Source organism: Syngnathus acus, chromosome 13, assembly GCF_901709675.1.
Source record: "Syngnathus acus chromosome 13, fSynAcu1.2, whole genome shotgun sequence".
Taxonomy (NCBI): domain Eukaryota; kingdom Metazoa; phylum Chordata; class Actinopteri; order Syngnathiformes; family Syngnathidae; genus Syngnathus; species Syngnathus acus.
In genome coordinates this window covers 16863501-16882579 of record NC_051098.1, presented here as the reverse complement: position 1 = coordinate 16882579, position 19079 = coordinate 16863501, and the positions used below count along the sequence as shown (strand labels likewise).

The 19079-nt window shown below is 52.6% G+C and overlaps 1 protein-coding gene across 1 annotated transcript; it reads left to right on the top strand.

Moving 5' to 3' along the window:
• Positions 1-708: 708 nt before the first annotated feature.
• Positions 709-15316, top strand: LOC119132626 (nectin-3-like protein). The gene is made up of 6 exons (XM_037268047.1): positions 709-1875; positions 8896-9243; positions 10920-11219; positions 11772-11889; positions 12430-12581; positions 13122-15316. The coding sequence occupies exons 1-6, from the start codon at positions 1782-1784 to the stop codon at positions 13658-13660; spliced, it is 1551 nt and encodes a 516-aa protein (XP_037123942.1). The 5' UTR covers positions 709-1781; the 3' UTR covers positions 13661-15316.
• Positions 15317-19079: the final 3763 nt, after the last annotated feature.

The window sequence follows — 19079 nt, the reverse complement described above, 5'->3', positions numbered from 1 at the left end:
CTAGCGCCTTCCCAAATGAGCGCTTCTGCACGACAGCCTTTGTCGTCGTTTCTTTCAAGTCGGGAGCTCGCCGAAAATTCCCAAATGCTTCCTGAGGAAGTGTGAAAAAGCACATCCGTCGTGTCGTGTCCGTCTCCCGTACGCAAGCTTGACATTTGGCCTGGGTCAGTGAAGCCACTGTTGTGCTCGGGACCGCTTCCGAAAACCCTTGTCAATTTTGCTTTGTGTGTGTGTGTTTGGGGGTTTCATTTTACGCGTGCTTTTGCCAGTCACTCAGCAGCGTATTTGCTGGTAAATTAAGCGTGCTGACGCTCATTTCAGCTGTCCGTCGCTGTCGGAGAAACTGAGGGAGGCCAGGGAAGAAGGCTGGCTCGCATAACCCGCAGGAACATTTCAGATCACACAAAATGTTGATTTGAATCAAATGTTTCCCAGGAGAATCAGCACATGACAAACGAAAAGGCTTTTGTCTTTTTCGCTTGTGGGATTTCTCCTGGTTGTTTGCTCCCAGAATGAACTTGCATCCACTTCCACAGAAATGAAGGCATTTTGTTTTTTCTTGCCAGTTACATGCTTCCTCCCCCCCAAAATATCCCTGTCGTCAAAACTTGGCCACTATTTGTCAAACAGCAATTAAATCAGCTAGTTGTTGTTTAAGTTGCAAGACGGGCTGAAAAAATTCCCAAGTTGTCAACAATTCTTTGTTGGCAGGGTCAAAGGTTATTGCCACACATCATAAAAACGCGCAAACAAAGAACCATGGGCCGAATTGTTCAGCTGCCCACAAAGCTGGAGTCACAAAAGATTGGCTGATATCATGCATGTTTGAGCTGCCAAGTTTTTGTTTTGTTGAAAAACACAAAACAGCCGCGGAAAAACGTACCAGACACGCCTGGAAGAAATGCTTGACGTCTGACTGCAAATGTCACTTTGGTTTGAGTTGACTTTTGGCACCGCCAAGGCCGGCCGGCTCTCGGAATGCCTTCACACTTGCTGAGCCAGCGTCACAGAAACATGACATTTGGTAGGCACATCTGTCATGAGTACAGTGCCCTGGGAAAAGAAAAAGGAAAAAAACACCTCTACTCAAGAAGCCATTCCGCCCCCCCAAAACATGTTTTGAAACAGTAACGACTTCAAATTCAACTTTGGACCTTCCGCAGTGCCTTTGTTTATCTTAAGTGAATGAATGGATGGATGTCTCCTTCAAAGTGCTGACGGTGCAGTCTTGTCAGCCCGTGCCAAAGTGAATGATCATACTTTGTCCTTCAGGAAGCAATCTCCTGGACTTGATATTCACTTTCACTTGCTTGTTTAGCAACTCTTTTTCCCCCTTGCATGTTTCCTGACACCACTTAAAGGACTTAACTTTGTCATTTGCCCAGAATAAAAGGCAACCATACCATTTTTATTTTGAAAATGTCTTCACCAATATTAGTTGAATCTTTTTGTACCTTTATTGTAGTTAGTTTTTTTATTATTACTGTTGACTTGAGAATGTAATATTTGTGTATTTTTCATCCCATAGCTTTGATGCAGTGGAAGTACAAAAACGTGGCATTTCTCACGCTCTAACGGTTTTTTGGTGTGTGTGTTTTTTTTTTTGTTGTTTTTTGTTACTTGTAGTGGTACATTCCACTTTAGTTTCCAGGCGAAACGTTTTCCGTCCGAGTGGTACAGCCCACTTCTCCCGCGGAGGGTCGGAGGGAGACAGGCAAGCAAGCAAGTCAGGCAGGCGAGCGGGCTAGCGGGCTGATTTTCATCCCCATTTAGGACGCGCGATGTCGAGCACACTCCGGCGCAGTCCAGCCCACGGAGCCATGGAGCCGCTCTACCGACTTTTAGCAACGCTCCTCGTCGTATACGGACCCGCCGGTGAGTCGCTGAGTTTCTTTATGGACTTGCACGAAGTTTGCTCTGTTTTCGTGCTCTCCTCCTTCCCCACATCTGCTGCGAGTGGCCGGCGAGTCGTGGCTGCCTGCCCGCCCGCCCGCTCGCTCGCTCGCTCGCCTGCCTGCTACTAGCTTGGTGGGCTTTGCAGCCCGCACTCAAAAGTCATCGAAACGAGGCAAAATGGCGATCAAAGACAAGCCGAACGATGAGTGGTGTGGGGCTGCTGACTTTGACGCGAAGAAGGTCGTAGCGGGCTTGTGTGGGCGCGCGAGAGGGGGCATGCAACGCAGTTTGCCCCGTTGCGGGCTGCCAAGTCTGGCTGGCACACAGCGAGCGAAAAGGGGAGATGAAGGGCAGTCATCTCCTCAGTCTTCCACCCAACTTGCATGTGCTCTGTCATGTTTTGTATTCCTCATAAGTGTTTGCCTTTTCACCTCAAATCTAGTATTTTAGTTTTCCCTCTTGTCATTTTGGGGGGGGGGGGGGGGGATGGGCTACAACTCTGTACCGAAATTTTGTTCCATTTTCCTCATATTTGAGGTTTTACCATTTTTTGGGTAAGAAAAATAGGTCAAAATGTCATTTCGACCCCGGTTGACTCGAAGCACCTGTGCCTAAAGCCAAAGTGTGGAGGAATTTCAACTTTCTGGACCACGATTTGACACCTCCATAAGTTGAGGTATTTTGTTGCAGCATAGTTGCATGAGTGAACTTTTTTGAAAGACACAAACAAACAAACAAATTCAACAGTCAAAACAAGATTACCACGACCTGGATGATGAAGAGGGTTTGTCAACGGTTACAGACAAAAATACCATTTTTGTAAGAACATTGTTTTTATCTGATCCGGTGACATGAGTCAAGAGGCAATCGGACTCGGCGCTTTTGGGCATGCTAACTTGCGTTTGCCTAGCGCTAACGATGAAACTCTTCAAAGCATCGTCGCAGTCTGCCGAATGAGCTGAATGGAGCGTACGTGACGCAATACGGGAGAAGTCAAAAGTTCATCTTTAATGTCGGTCTGCCAACAAGCGAATAAACAACAAAGACGAGAAGACGCAACATAGGACAAACGTATCAACTGGCCCAACTGCGTGCCTGCTCGCTGAGAGGCCCGGTCTACAAAATGATGTTATTTGAACATTTTCTACTCACTACACTTTTGAACATCAGTATTTGTCATCTTGTAGTCATTTTTTGGTCTAAAAAGTTCAAAAGAGTCCTAATCTTTTCCCCCACAATTTTGGTGTTTTCCAGAACGAGTTTAGAACTTCTCACCTATTTTGTTTTGTTCCTTACTCGTTTCACTTTGCCCTTCAAGACAAGTTCCAAAGTCATAATGAGGCATGAAGGTGGCGATCGAAGACGAGCCGATGGGAGGACAGTGTGTGAGGTGGATTGTGGAGATTGATGGCCTGGGCCGGGCTTGAGTGTGTTGTGTGTTGTTTGTTTTGTGTGCACAAGGAGGAGGCAGTTTGGATTTTTGGGGGGGAAGGCAGAAGGGTCACTCCAGGGGAGGCACTGCAGCGTCTCTGGGAGGATTGACCTGCAAGTTGGGCTGAATTCCAGCTGGAGAACAAACACCCCCCTCCTATACATTCCCTGTTGTCCTCTCCAAACTGCTGTAGTGCAGCCTTTTTTTTGCATGCATGCATGTGTCCTGGACCCACAACTAAAGGAAACCATGTCATCTGGAGATCTGAGGTGAAAGAAACAAGATGAAGATGAAGGCGGTAGTTTTGCTAGCGCAGCGCTGTTGGCACTTTACGCTTTCATTTTAAACACTTGTTTTGGTCGTCTTATTTTGCATTACTTTTGTAGTTTGCCACAATGCCACCTTTTTTTTTTGGAGTCTTGTTAAGTCTATTTGTAATATTTGAATGTCGGCCGCCATCATTTTCTTGTCTTTTGTTTCGTGGCGGCGGCGGCCGGCCTCCACCGGTCTCGCTCCTGATTAACAAGCGCGGAAGCGTTCTACATTTGCATCAATTAGCGGTGCCGCTGCGCTCGCCTCTTTGGAAAATCTATTTCTATCTTGAGCCTGTAATTTGGGTGGCTCCATTACTGCCACATTTTATTTATTTCCATGTGAATCACACCGCCCGCCCGGAGGGGGCCACCAAAACCACCGCCAAAGTGAGGTCTTCAATTAAAGCCACCTCGCAGCCTTTTGCTCCACCTCGCCCCAATCCAGTCGACACCCCATCTCGAAAATGACCGCGGTGGGCGACTTGGAAGCTAATCAGCAAAGTTGACGAAGTTTCTTTACGAAGAAGCGGCCTTTTTTCTGATGACAGGCCCGTCGTGTGATGGCGATGACATTTGTGGCCGAGAATCCCAAAGCTAATGGACGGACGGGAAAGGCGCGTTAGATGGCCAGGACATTCCACACATTTTATGTCCCCGCCAATGCGAAATTGCAGCGTGACAGTAAACGTGCTTGACGTGTCGCTCACAGCTCGGGACTGCTTTTACAAGTCCCGAGAAAAAACGAGCGCAAAGCAAACAGCGTGACGTTTGGACGGAGCGGATGAAAGGGTCACCTCCCTCCCTCCCTCCAGGCATGCCCTTGCAGCTGACGCCGCGTCGCCGTTACGTCTGCGGCTGCGACGTTCACCGCCGCCGCCATTTGCCAAAGCCATCGGCAGATGAGCGCCGCGCTTTACTGTGGCGGTTGCGAGCGGCCTTCTGTCGACTCCGCCCCTTTCATTTATTTCTTTTCTCTGACAGATGTGACCGTTAAGGCTCATAAGGGAAAGGTTCTCCCCGGCGGTCCATTCATGACCTTATCTTTGTGTGGGTGCGGCCGGAGGCAATAAATGAAGAGGCGCTATAATAATGTTGGTGATTTAGCGCTCGCGTTGCTCGTAGAAAACAAAAGTACTTGCGGAGATCCTGACTCCGCGGGTCACACAATGATAGATGATGTCACAGCTCTCATTGGCCCATCGTCATTAAATCAAGCGTCAACTTGCCAACTCACCTGGTCTAACCTCAGCCGGCGTGTTTGAAAATGTCTCGCCTGCAAGTTCTTCATCCTACTGGGAAGGGCAGAAAGTCAAAAGTTGAGTTGACGCAACGGAAAAGGCGGCATGGCATCATCAGCAGCAGCAGCAGCAGCATCTTGTGTTGTGTCTAAACCTGGTCAGCTGCTGCCACAAAAAGTCAACGCCTGTGTCAAAGGAGTCTGTGTCCATTTTTGCCTCCGGGCGGGCCAAACGTTGACTGACCAAACTTGACCTTTTCCTTCTGTCCCTCTCGTGTATCCAACAAAGACAGCCTGCCACTTTTCCTCTTTGACGTTTCTGCTGCCTGAATGGCTGCACACAAAAACTGAAGGAAAGTACGGCCGCACCGGTAGCCTTGTTTCTGCTGCACTGGGATTTCGTCCGTGTCACTTGATGGTGACTGGCTCAGCTCAGGTCAGCTCAGGTGAACAGCTGCCTAAACAGGCTGCCACCAAAATGGAACAGTCACTGTCTGTAACTTGCATTTTTCGATTTGGCTGTTGTGTATAGACGCAATGTGATGACCAAATGGAGATGGGCTGGTGCAAAACTTGTGCGTAGACCGCTCCCTCCCTCCCTCCCTCCCTTTTTCCCAGCCGGCCAACTAAATGAAGTCAAGCGAAGAGGCCGGATGACGTCTGCGTGCGAGGCAATCGGGCCATCTTGGGACGGCGCTGTGAAATGTAACATGGGGCCATTTGTCTTCCCAACAAACCATTGGACAAAGTCGCCTCAACCTTCCACTCAACAGCAAAGTTGTGCTGTCAAAATGGCCAAGGGCTCCCTCCGCATTGTGCTTGCTCTTTATCACAGGAACAGGTTGAGCCGTTGGCCCTTCCTGACAAAAAAGTGCCAAACGTTGTACGCTGCCCACTGTTGCTTTGCTGCTGCTGCTGCTGCTGCTGCTGCTGCTGCTGCTGCTGCTGCTGCTGCTGCTGCTGCTTGCCGTTGTTTGTTTGTTTGTTTGTTTGTTTTTGAGGTGTCCGTGGCCTACCACGGCAACATACTTGAAGGTGTACGTTTCAAAAATGGACGTGGTGGAAAGTGACATGTACCTTATGAATGAATGAATGAATCGGGGCCTAGCGTCTTTCCTCGACAGAAATCCGAGCCCCCTGCCAAATGGTTTTTCCATGGTCTCCTTTTCCCTCCCCCGTTGCAAACTGTTTGCGGCGGCGGCGGCGGCGGCGTCTTTCTAACGTTTGACAAAGAAAAAGGATGCCGGTTAACTGAGACTTTTCACGACGCGCTGCTTGGCGGATTGCGGATTGTCAGCGTCATTCATCTTTGGCAGAGCCGGGTGGGAAAAATGAAGGAAGAGGAGGAGAAGAAGAAGAGAGAAAAAAAGCAGTGAACTCTCCCTCTTCGCGGGCAGGCTCATGCGGCTCCTGCGGCCTCTCCTCGCTGGGCGCCTTTGCTGGTTTCCGCTTTTCACATGACCTTCAATACATTTTTAGGGGGAAATGTGAGCAAGGAAACCTGCAAACGGTCCAAGAGAGAGCAATGCACTTTTTTTTGGGCTCGTTACCGTCCTGCAGAAAGTAACCGGTCGAGTCACTTGTGTTTCCCAAGCAACGTCGCCCGCCCGTACGGCGATCCGTCTCAAATCGTCAAGAACAAAGCTCAAATGGTCATTGTTGGAAATGTCAAGCATCGAAATTTGGAACAATTAGAAAGACGCAATGCCGATCGGCTCAACCCTGCCCTTGGAACTTTGGGGAAAGGCCGAGCGGAGCGGAGCGTCGCCTCTGGTCCGGCGTGTCGTTATCATAAAGCGTATTTGTGCAGGGCGACAAGAACCTTGGTGGAACGGACCCCTTTCCTTCCTCGCATTGTGCCCAAGTGATGCCAGACAAGTGGGGGGTGGCAAGCAGCCCTCTCCTTTTACAAAATGGAGCCTCGCCGGGGTTCCAGACCGCTGAACCAATGGTTCTTGTGTGAGTGCGCCTCATTGGAAGCAGTTGACCCGCGCGTGGGTCCACGTTCCCAATCGCAGCAGCCCGGCAATGGTAGCCCGCCCCGCCCCTTCCCTTCCTGACTCGTTGTTGTGCCTCTGCGGCGAGGCCCCCTTTTCAAAGTGAAGGGAAGCAGGAAGAGGCTGCGGCCGTGCTGGGCTGGGCTGGGCCGGCTGGCCGGCCGGCCGGGCTGGGCTGGGCTGGGCTGGGTCGTGTTGGCTTTCTTGGGCTGCTGTGGCTAGCGGCGGCAGCAGCAGCAGCAGCTTAGCTCCCTGGAGGGAGGATTGCTGATGACTTTGGACACAAGCCACTGTTGTATGCGGCGCGGGAAGCTGAAAGGAAGCCCGGCTTTCGCACTCTTTGGCTTGTTGAACAGAGTCGGTCGGGATTGTTGTTGTTTTTAGTTTTGGGGGGCAAATGGCAATGACATTTCATTCTAATCCTCATGAGTGGACACGATGGCCCAGCCCCGCTTTGATTGTTGTCATGCTTGGACTGGACATGAAGGGCTGTCCTGTCCTGTTCATGTTTCTGCTTTTCCTCCTGCCTCCAGCCTACATTCTTGATTGGTGAGGTTTTGAAATCATTCCCTCATGACCGCCTCCACACGATATTCCATTGCAGCAACAAGGACGTCTTTCGGCCGACCTAGCGGCGCGGCTCTCCGCCTCGAGGAGCCGGCCCAACGTTTGCGCTGCTTTGGCGGGCCGGGCCGCCAGGAGAACGGTTTTGATTTAGCCTTTAGCGGCAGCTTGTCACAATTAGTGATGTCATGAGGCAAAGAAACAAATATTCAAGCACATCTGACCTCGCAGCCCACCATAAAAGCTGTTTGGACTCTGATGTCACACGTGCGTCGTCGTCAATAGTGATGGCAAAGTCGTGCTGCAACGCTCCTCGTTGATCCCGCCCGCGCCATCCATTTGTCAAGCTGCGTTTTGGCCAAGCAGTCGCTTGCCGGCACCGGCCCTCCCAACTTTCCTCCCGGCTGTCTGTCGGCATCCCACGTTGAGGCCATCTGTCCGCCCGCCCGCCCTCCCCCCAAAGGTGGAGGCCCCCGCCCTGTGTTTATGACGCTCGGGCTAAAGCAAACGGCAGAGCAGACTGCGCGCACGCCGGCTCCGGTTTCTCGGTGTCGGAAAGCCGACGCCCACGCCAAGTGCCGCAGTTAGTCAGTCAGTCAGTCGGTCACATGTGGCGCGGGCAGCTATCGGCCGTGTCATCGGCAAATGTGTAGGTCAGTCAGTCAGTCAGTCAGTCAGTCAGTCAAAAGTCCAGCGGTGTCATATTTTTTGGTGATGTCACAAAACTCAAGGAAGGCTGGACTTGGCAACGTGATGTCGACACCTACGTTAGCTTTTGGAGCTAGCTGCTCTAAAAATAGCAAAAGTAAGCTTCTCGGGCAGGGAGCCCCTCTTTCAAATCAAGGCGGGCGGGCGGGCGGGGCGGGGCGGGAGTCGTGAGGTCAAAAATCCCCCACTTGCATGTGGGCGGCTCCCACATCAAATGTTTTGAGTGGAAAAAAGAAATCAGGAAAGCCCGTGTGAGAGCACAGCTGGCAAGTTTACATCACAATTGAACATACACAGAGGCAAGATGTCCGCCTTACACACGGCCCTTGTTTTGCTCCTGCGTATGTGTGTGTGAGATGAGGCAAATTACAGAGGACGCCACAGAGCGCAGGAGAGCCTGAGCCTCGCTCGCTCAAGAGCATTGCTGCGGCTAACCGCTCGCTTCGGTGCCAAGGACCCAAAATACCAGCCGGTGGGCCGCTTTTATAGCTTGCACATCCGACATTCCCAAATAGAACCAACTCGGTCGGCCGTTGTAAACATGTCAACAAAGCTAAAACGGAGCCCGGTGTCGTTAAACATGTCAACAAAGCGGAAATGGAGCCCGGTGTTGTAAAAAAAAAAAAAAAAGCCCAGCGCATTAGCATGAACGAATGAAGAACGGGGGCAGGCGTCCGCTTTCTGGGGTCGGCTGATGATAAGAGCCTTTGTCACCGGATGGGTTGAAAACTTGACGTCTCCCCGCAGGCGTCGGCGGCGACCTGGTGCTGGCCCCCGAGAAAGTGGACGCCGTGCTGGGCAAGAGGATCACGCTGGGCTGCCACATCAAGTTGGTGCCCAACATCACGCTCATCCAGAGCTCGTGGGAGCGCCAGATCGCTTCGGGCAGGGAGGTCCTGGCCGTGTACCACGTGGACCACGGCACGTACGTCCACCCCGAGTTTGCCGCCCGCGTGGCCTTTGTTTCCACCACCAACCGAGCGGTCAACATCTCCCTGAGCGGCGTGACTCTGGAAGATGGGGGCGCGTACACCTGCAAGGTGTCCACTTTCCCGCTGGGGAACGGCCAGGCGACCACCCAGCTCAACGTCTTAGGTGAGTGGCCGGCCTGCAAAATGGAACACAATGTGGACACACAAGCGCAGGCGGCTGGCTAATCATTCAATTGTCGGACGGAAAATGGCCTCGCTTGTTTTCCGTGCGTGCGTGCGTGCGTGCGTGCGCTTCCTTCCGACCTGGGCAGAAAAGGTCAACGTCAGAACGATGAACAATTTCCCAAGAGCGTCTTGAATTTAAGAGTGTGTCAAAAGTGCACGCCAATGCTCCACTTGGCACAGGAGCGGAGCTGAGCGGAGCTGAGCAGAGCTGAGCGCTCAAGCCGCCCGGACGACACGTGGCTTCCATCAGACAGCCGTATGACGCTCACCGTCGTCAAAATGCGTACGGAGGAGAGGCACCGTGCAATGTGCGAAAAATGGATGTTGCAGTTCTAGTGGAGCAACTACAAGAATCTGCGATGAGATGCAGACACGACCGCCCCCTCCCCCCTTGCAATGTGTGGCCAGCAATGCAGCTTTTTTTTTTTTTATGCCTCGTCAGAAAAGTGAGAATTCAGCAGCGCATGGAGATTTGCTGACTCATGGAAAAGGCGGCGCGTAACTGCTCGACTGCACGCCGGCCAGTCGGACGGCTTTTATGGCGAAACGTGCGAGAGCATCCGCAAATGAATTCAGACGAAAAGAACTCACCTACTCGCTGTTGTCGAGCCAAAACACATCCACATTTATGAGAATACAGAACCAAAGCAAAACAAGTTCCGAACCAGGAGCGCTTCACACTCATCCGAAAAGATCTTTGATTTGCTCCCATTCGCAATTGCAAATTGATTGTCGAGAGCGCCACAAGAGCAACATTTGCAAGACAGCACGTATTTTGCCCACAGATTGCAGATCCCACTCCAGTAACTCAATCACGATTACGTTGGTGCTTTTTATGCACTGTTCCTTTGAATGAAAAAAATTGCAGCTTTTTATTCATTTTTTTCCAATCTGATTTATCAAAGAAACCATAGGTTAATCAGTGATCAAATTTGCGGTCGGTGCGACGGCTCTTGATGTTGGGCACCAGCATGGAGCACCTCCCGTTTTTGGCCCCAGTCCATTTGTGAGCACGGGAGGGAGGGAGGGGGCAGAGAGAAGTTGACGACTGCGGCACGAGTGGTCCCTCCCTCCCTCCCTCCCTCCATCCCCCGCTGCCGCCCCGTTAGCTATTTTTAGAGAACGGGGTGCCGGGAGTTATTTTTGGAATTTGTAGCAGCAGCTCCTGCTGGGGACGAAGGGAGCAGATGTCCCGAAGGTGGTGGCCTTTTCTCGCGGAGGAGGTGCTTGCGCCCCCAAAGCACACACACACACACACACACACACACACTTACTTTGCCTTTGTGCAGCTGCTGGTGCTCTTTAAAAAGCCGTCCGGGTCCACACATGGAGCCAATGGGGTCATTTTGTCTGGATTTGTCCTCCTTGCCCGGTCTTAAGTCTTCCCTGGAGGTCCTTCGGTCGGCCGCCAGATATTCTGTCAATGACGCATTGGTCAATCATTTCCTGGATGACACTCGCATGGGCTGTTTGTATTGGCGTGGCTTCAGACGGTCTCGCTGTACTTTTGCGTGCCAGTCCAACAAATGTAATGTGAGCCAAATGCTACACTTGATATTAGCCTCATCCTAGTTTGCATGTCTCACGTTGTCACGATGTGTCCATGTGGTCCAGTGGAGCCCAAGGCGTACGTGTCGGCCGGGCCCGACACCCTGCTGGAAGGCGAGGCCGAGTCGCTGGTGGCCACCTGCGTGGCCGAGCGCGGCCTTCCCGCCGCCGAGGTCTCCTGGGAGACGGAGCTGAGCGGGCGCGTGGAGACGCGCCGGCGCGACGAGGCCGACGGCACGGCCAGCGTGCACCTGCGCTACTTGTGGACGCCCGGGAGCGCCGCCCAGGGCAAGAACCTCACCTGCGTGGTGCGCCACCCCACACTGGAGACGGACTTTCGCATCGTCTACGTGCTCAATGTTCACTGTGAGTGCCCGAGTGGCGTGGTTTGAGCCCAGCGCAGCGTGCGTGCATGCGTGCGTCCGGCCAGCGGGATTACCGGACGGACGGACGGGGGAACCGATACGGTCGCTTCCCGACCAGCTCAATAAATGTGCAAAAGAAGCACCGGCTGACTCGGCGTCCTCTTTTTCTTGACTCGCTGGTTTGTTCCCCGGAGAAATCAAAATGGGCAAAATTGGATCTCCGACTCTGTTTGCTGTGTTTTATTACAGCCGCACGTAACCCTAACGCCCCCCCCCCCCCCCCCCCCCCCCGCTCATGAGTTTATTAGTTGTGCAACCTTTTGCTGCAATTCTTCTCCAAGTTGCTCATATCTTTGTTTCTGGCTGTGCCAAAGCTTTCTTTTGCTTCTTGTCACATAATATCATGCCCGCTGTTTTGTTTCGTTTTTTCTTTTTTTTCTCCCCCCCTTCTACAAATGCTTGTTGAGCGTGGACATTGTGCCAAATATGCTTTGGTCAGCAAAAGCCAGCCGTCACTGAAGCTCGCCTTTGTTGTGCTTTGTTTTTCCCGCAGTTGCGCCGACGGTCCGCATGGAGGGCGACGAGCAAAACTGGTACGCCGGACAAGCCAACGTCACGTTGAGCTGCAACGCTCGGGCCAACCCGCCCGTCCGGGAGTATCGCTGGGCCAGGTGGGTTCGCACTGTTTGGGCAACTAAACAAAAAAGTTGAATGTGTGACTCGCCGACCCGGAAAATACGAACTATGCCTGTGCTGACTCTGCAGTTATTTTGCTTTGACGCCGCTCGTGAAGACTTTGCGTGAAGAGTCTGTGCATGCGGCGAGCAAGTCAGGCTGGCTAAGTCAGGCTGGCTAAGTCAGACTCACTGAGTCAGGCTGGCTAAGTCAGACTCACTAAGTCAGACTCACTAAGTCAGACTCACTCGCGTCCTCCCGTGATGTGAGAAGGAGGCTCACGGCCAAGTCCGCACGACTGTCCAGACGATAGCGCTCTTCTTCCAAGCGTTTTCCCAGACCCTTTTCTTTTTTTTATCTGCAAATCAACGCTTTCTTGACCTTTTGGTAATGACGTCGTCAACAAATCCTTCGTTGCGGTGCCTTTTGACCAAAGCGGCTCGGCTTTTTTGCGGATGCCAAGCAGATGACTGTTTTTGATCACTCTTGAAGCTGTAACCTCCAAACGTCTCAAGTTGTCTTCCCCTCTCCTCCAGGTTGGACGGCCCCATGCCGGAGCGCGTCGCCGTCACGTCCAACAGGCTGGCCTTCACACGGCCGCTGACGCTGAACGACTCGGGCGTGTACCGCTGCCAAGCCACCAATGACATCGGCGCGGGCAGCCGGGACGTGTCCCTCTGGGTCCAAGGTAACCAATGTCCCGCTTCTTGAATAAAAGGCCGTCGATAAAGCCTGAGACGCATCCACATCTGCGCATCAGGGCCGGCCGGGGCGTGGATCCTGAGAACGCTCCTTTTTGTTTTCATTCCTGCGTGGCTCCTTTGTAATCCCTCTCCAAACAAAGCAAGCGCTGCCCCCCCCCCCCCAACCTTCCCTCCCTCCGATGACTCGGCTTGGCCGCGCCCCAAAAGAGCTGTCACGCTTCATCTGTTTGCAGGCCTGAGCCAGAGTCCGAGGCAAAGCGTCCAGGAAAGGCTCTGCGGGCCAATTATCTTGCCTCTCGCTTCAAATCTTAAGACTCGGGGCAGGCAGGCAACCTCTGGCCTCCCCCCCCCAACAGTGAAGTTCTGCCCTCCCCTTCCTTTCCCTGCAAGCGAGCGAGCACATGCTCTTAAACTTTCAATTTGGGTCATTTTGACAGCAAGACAATGTCATTTTTTCACCTACTTTAACATGAGCCAAAACAAAATGCTCAACTGGATTTGGACCTTTTTGTTTTTTTCCGCAGAACCCCCTTCCACCACAGCGGCGACCGCCACCACCAGCCCACCCGGCGGCGGCGCCGCGGCCGGCACGGCGCGCTCCCCGTTGACCTCGCCCACGCTGGCCCCCGTGCAGGACAACGAGACGCTGGGCCTGGTGGCGGGCGGCGTGGCGGGCGGCGCGCTGGTCCTGATCCTGGCTGTGCTGGCCGTCTGCTTCTCGTTGCTGCGCAAGCGGCGCACCTTCCGGGGCGACTACTACACCAAGCAGTACCTGGGCCCGTCGGACGTGCAGAAGGAGACGCAGGTGGACGTCCTGCAGCCGCACGAGCTCCACGAGGTTTACGGAGACAAAGGCAGCCAGGAGTTCAAGTCCAAACTGTGCGGCGACGTCATCTGCGACGGCTGGGCCGAGCCGGACCGCGCCTACCGCCCCGACGGCTACCAGCAGACGCAGCACCCGCACGGGCTCAGCAACGGCTCGCCGTACCTCCCGGGCGGCGACGGCGACTACGTGGCGCACCAGGACGGATCGGTCATCTCGCGGCGGGAGTGGTACGTCTGAGCTCAAGCCCTTCGCCTTGACGCATTGACCTCTTGGAAGCTCTCGCCGTTGAGTGACAAAAGGCGCGAGGCTTTCCGACACACTACTGAGATGCCGACTGGCTGGCTGGCTGGCTGGCTGGCTGGCTGGCTGGCGCAGATGTCAAAGACACACGCACACACACCTGCTGGAGCGCCTCCGTTTACCAAAGCTTGCTTCACATTTTCCTCTCGCAAAGGCCAAAGCAAATGTGATGGATGTAACCTGCAAGCAAGCGAGCTGAGTGACAAACTTTGCGTGTCCAGGAAACGCTCGGAAAAAGCTCCACCAGAAATATCGGGCCAATCTGTGCTCCCAGTGACATCAGGATGCCCCCCCCCCCCCCCTCACCAGGAAAATCGGAAAAAAAATAGTTTGGCTGGAGGAGGAGGACGTCTTTGCGGAGACATTGTTAGCCGCTGACATCAGCTGAGAAAAAGTGCAAGAAAGTGGAGAGGGGAAGACGCGTTCCCCAGAAAGAGGAGGAGACTCCGGGCCTGTGTCGCAACGGCGCTTCGGCAAAGCGCTGACATCATCGCTAACTTGCACTTTTTTCCTCTCTGCCCTCCAAGAGGAAGCGTGGAAGCCTGGCGGGCGAGAGCCTCGCCGTCCGCTTTGGCCAAAGCAAATCCAGCCGTGCCTTGCCGGACAGAGTCCAGATGCCTTGGGATGATTGATGGCTTCTTTCCAAAAAGAAAAGACGTGTCACACATGTCACCTTCAAAAAGGGGCTAGCTAACAAGTCGCATGGAAGTTTGAAGCAAAAGCTCCAAAATGTGATCTCCACAATTATTTGGGGGGGGGGGGGATGCGTTGCCATGTGTCTCCACCTCTTTGGGGTTTTTGTGCTGCCGCTTGTGGGCGCATCCCGTCCCCGCCCTCGCTGAGAATAAACCTCTTTAATGTCTCTGGCGAAGCCTGCAGGGGGGCGCGGTGGGGCGCAAGTCCAATCTCCCTGGCGAAATTGCGCCTTCTCGACACATCTGCTGCAAAACAAATCCACCTTTTGCGTTTAGGAGGCACTCTGGAAAGAAAGAAGTTGGCCTTTTGAAAAAGACTTTTTGTTGTGCACACCAAAAAGTCTTTTTGCAAGTACTCATCAAGGGTCTTATTCAACAAAAAGGTCCAAAGTACTGTTTCAGTTGATCACAAACGTGTTTTTCTTCCCCATGTTGTCAGATCCTTTTTTTTTTTTTTTCCCCCCATGATGAATGCAAAACTTTTCAGGAAGGAACGTTTGTATGTGGAGCACTTTGCTTGCGTGCACGCGTGAGGGAGGGATGTATGTGCAACGTCTTCAAGCGTCTTCTTCACCTCATCAACCATTTTGTCGGTTAGCGTTAGCTTCGGCCGTTTGGGTGCCTTACTTTGTCTCTGAGATTTCAAGACGCGACAAAAACTCGTTTGTCTTGCGCCTTTTCAATCGGACGCGTCGAACTCGTTACGTTAGCGAGCCAAAATTGGGAAATATTGTCTTGTACATAGAGTGTCATTTTTTGAATTGTTGAAAAATGTTTCTTTTTTTTCCACGTGTAATATTGACGCGTTTTGTAGCGACTTCTGGCGCTGTCCCGGGAAGCGCCGATGAATGAATGAACAAGGTTTTGTTTTTGTTTGCAATAAAAGTTTGTGACTTTAGCGCACGTCACCGCGTGTTTGCTCGTTGCTCACTCGAGGCTTTCAAGAGTTGCGACTGGAGTGCTCCGTTTATCCTCTGGAGTGAGTCGCCGGCCGTTGTTGACTCGGTTGAGCGCGCGTCACTCATCTTCTTGCTGCGTCCATTGTGGTGCGGATTGAACAGGCTTTGCCACCATTAGCGCTCCACTCAAACACTTGAGGGCTTAGGCCACGTGGATTTCTTGACAAAAGACACTTCAAGACGCCCTTTCACTCATCCTCAAGATGCATTGGAGAAGGAAAGAAAACACCAAGGTAGCCAGCCTGTGGGCTTTTTCTTTTCAATGGCGTCTCTAACCTGTTTTTGCCTGAGCCCCCTTCACCTGTCACCTGTGACGATGCTGGCTAAATGAAGCGTTTGACTTGGTCATCTTGGTCATGGTGGCTGATGCTTTTTTTTTCGGTCCTGCCTGGATGACGGCAGAGCACGGCCACCTACACGCCGCCCCCGCTTTTATTACTCACAAATGGGATTTTTTTTTCCATGTGAAAAATAGATTGAAAAAACTCGTGAGCCATTTTCCAACTATTTCGGGGGCTTTTTTTCACCTCAATGTTGTGTGAAACTTTCCAGAAATGTTCTCAAGAACAATCTAGGAAATGGACTTCTTTGAGTTTTCCCTTTTAGTTGTATCAAGATTGAAATGTCTTGACCCCGACGCAACCTTTTCCCCAGGTGTGCACCTGGATGCCAAGTGACCACCCAGCGCTAGGTGTCCGCAAACATGGCAAGCTTTTAAGAGAAAGGATGCAAGGCGGTGGTCCCTAATCCGGCCGGGCCCTCCCTAAATGGCCGCCTTTAACCGCCCTCGTTCGCCCTGCCTGCTATCAAAGGCGTACGTGTTGTTTAGTGAAGTGACTCCTCTGCCTCCCCCCCCCCCCAGATTAGAAGGGGAAAGCTGATACTTGATCCCCAGTGGCATGCGGGTCCGATAACACCCTACTGAGACGTCACTTTGCTAACCCGCGGTTAATCCATCGGCGCTAACGCTTGGCGCGTCCAAGCGTCGTCCCAATCCGTCAGCAAAGGTTTGGTGATGGCAACTGCCGACTTTCTTCAAGGGCTTTCGGCCATCTCGTTCTCTTTGGGTGCCTTTCTGACAATCCTCACGATTGTGGTTGGTCTGCCTGCACAACTCAAACGAATCGATTCCCCCTCTTTGAGCGCAATTTCGATCCCATCAGCGGCTCAAAGTGCGCCTTCCTTCCTTCCTTCCTTCCTTCCTTCCTTCCTTCCTTCCTTCCTTCCTTCCTTCCTTCCTTCCTTCCTTCCTTGCTTCCTTCCTTCCTACATTAAAGCCCCTCTGTTTCCTTCCTTCCTTCCTTCCTTCCTACATTAAAGCCCCTCTGTTTCCTTCCTTCCTTCCTTCCTTCCTTCCTTCCTTCCTTCCTTCCTTCCTTCCTTCCTTCCTTCCTTCCTTTTGTCGTTGACCCAATGGCTCCGTGTTGACACGAGGCTGCTTTTGACCTTGTTAAAGGCAGCAGCAGCAGCCGCCGCCGTCGTCCGTGCCAGGCCGCAACACGGACAAAAGGACGAGAGGAGCGTTGCGGCCGGCAGCGGGTCACCGGACGGGACGGGAGGGGGAGGCCCGGCGGGGAGCTCGACGGGCCGCCTTTAAAGTCGAGCAGCGTGAAGTCTTAATTAGTGAGGCTCCAAGCTGGCGTCACGCTGCCATGGGCAAGAATTGGCCAAGGAAGAGAAGGACGGCGAGCTGAAGACAAAACAAAGCCGGTTGTTGACGCTTGATTAACTGTCAGATGAAAGGCCTCATCCTGTTGTGCGCTCGGCAAATTGCACCTTTTTGTCCCACCTGATCATCCCTCCTGCCGCTTTACACTTTGACGCACGCTCAGGTTGATTGGTGCTAATGATCGCACTGACATGCCAACGGATCCAAAACGGGGTCGTCAGGATCTTGACAAAATGGCCTCAAACGCAAAGTTGAATCCAGGACCCAGCGTCCACGGTGAGCGTGGGCCTTGTTTTTTGCTGGAGTCCCCAAAAAGCGGTCGGTCGGTCGGTCGGTCCATGTGCGTCTGCTCTCCTTTTCAATCCAAAACACGATTGTCTGAAGGAAAGAAATGACAAACGTCTCTCGCTTGTTGTTTTCGTCTTAATTCCAGCTCGCTTCTTCGACGTGGAGCCCGGCTGACAGCGTGGAGATTTACTCGCCCGTTTGAATTCCTGCCTTTATTTTTCCGACTGCATCTGGACCAAGGGCCCTTTCCAAAACACGGAGTGACGCTTTTGAGCTTTGAGACGAAAAGAGAGGGAGATTTATTCACTGAAGCTAATCTACAGGTTAGCTTGGCACAACTGGACTTCCGAACTGGATGCTTCTCTGCGCGTGTGTGATGTCACTGATTTATCTATCCTCCTAACGTGTCGGACTGGTTCCATTTTCAGGGCTCCAAATGTCAATTCTCCTGTTTCCAAAGCTTAGGCTAAGCTACTTTCTAGTCTTTTGATTGGTTCCGAGCGGGGTCCCCTCGTGCGACCGCCACCGCTTGCCAATGACGTAGATGCAAAACTGCACTACTTGATCATTAGGCCTCTCTGCACAAAGGTTCAAAACGTACAATAGTTGTGTGTTATTGTTGGGAGCAGAAATAAGCGGCTCCCTCACACGCGCACGCGCGCGCGCGCAGCCGCGTAATCACTTAGCGCAAGTCTGCCAAATGCAGAGTCAGCGCAAGTAACGCAAAGGTGACGCTGGCTGCTGTTTGCTATCGGCAGGCAGGAAAGCAAGGAGCTGCGTGCGTGCGTGCGTGCGCGTCTTGGGATAACACCTGCTCCACTTGGAACGTCACTCCTCGTGATAGGCGGAACCAGATTCAAGCGTGATTCCGAGTCGAGGAAATCGCAAGTCTCGTCCGTAGTTGGCAGTCACGCTTTGTCTTGTCAGCTTTGTTTTTCGCATTTGCGTTCAAAGTATGTATGGAGCAGCGACGGAACCGTGGTCGGCTCCAACATCTTGCTCGTTTTCCTGTCTGCTGGAAAACATGGGGCACCAGATCAGAGCAGAGCCTCATTGGTATTGCGATCGAGATCATCGAGTCCAATCAACTTTTGCACGAAGTTGAGTCGCATCAGCGCTGCATTGCGTGCCGTTTGACACCCGCTGCAGCGGTGCCGATGAGCTCGAGCGAGTGCCCCCCCCGGCCCTCATCTGATCTTTCTTTCAAAAGACTGACGGACGATCCAGCGCGAGCAAGGGAACGCCGCCGGCCGCGTGCAATCGCCGCCACGTCCATAAAGTGGCATCGATTTGCGGGCGGGCGTGCGGGCGCTGGAGCCGTTTGTCCTGCTGCTCGGGACTTTGCAATTTGTGTTGCGTCAGCTGCACGCCGAGATCCACGCGCGCATCGTCATTAAGTTCCTTAATTAGGAGTTGCCTGCCAACGAAGGAAGTCTTCGACTCGCTTAACACCTCATGCTGCGCTCCAGTGCCCCGTGGGCACATTCTTAAACGCATCTATTTGGCTGCCTCTGTTTATTTAGTCAATATATAGTTTTCTTGTCATTTAGGTCTAGTATTATTTCCTCCTATTGATCCGAATCCTGACAAATGTCCATTCATGGTAGAGTGATTCATTTGCGTTAGCTGCTAACTCGACTCGCTCCGTTTGTTGCCTAACTCAAAGTATGGAAGTGAATCTTTGACATGAAAATGTTCATTTACGTCCGACGAGTCGACTATCCCAAGTGGATGAAGAGATTCAG

Coding starts and splice junctions, on each gene's coding strand:
- LOC119132626 (XM_037268047.1), top strand. CDS start 1,782: ATGTCGAGCACACTCCGGCGCAGTCCAGCCCACGGAGCCATGGAGCCG. Junction 1,876..8,895: donor CGTCGTATACGGACCCGCCG/GTGAGTCGCTGA, acceptor GTCTCCCCGCAG/GCGTCGGCGGCGACCTGGTG. Junction 11,890..12,429: donor CGGGAGTATCGCTGGGCCAG/GTGGGTTCGCAC, acceptor CCTCTCCTCCAG/GTTGGACGGCCCCATGCCGG.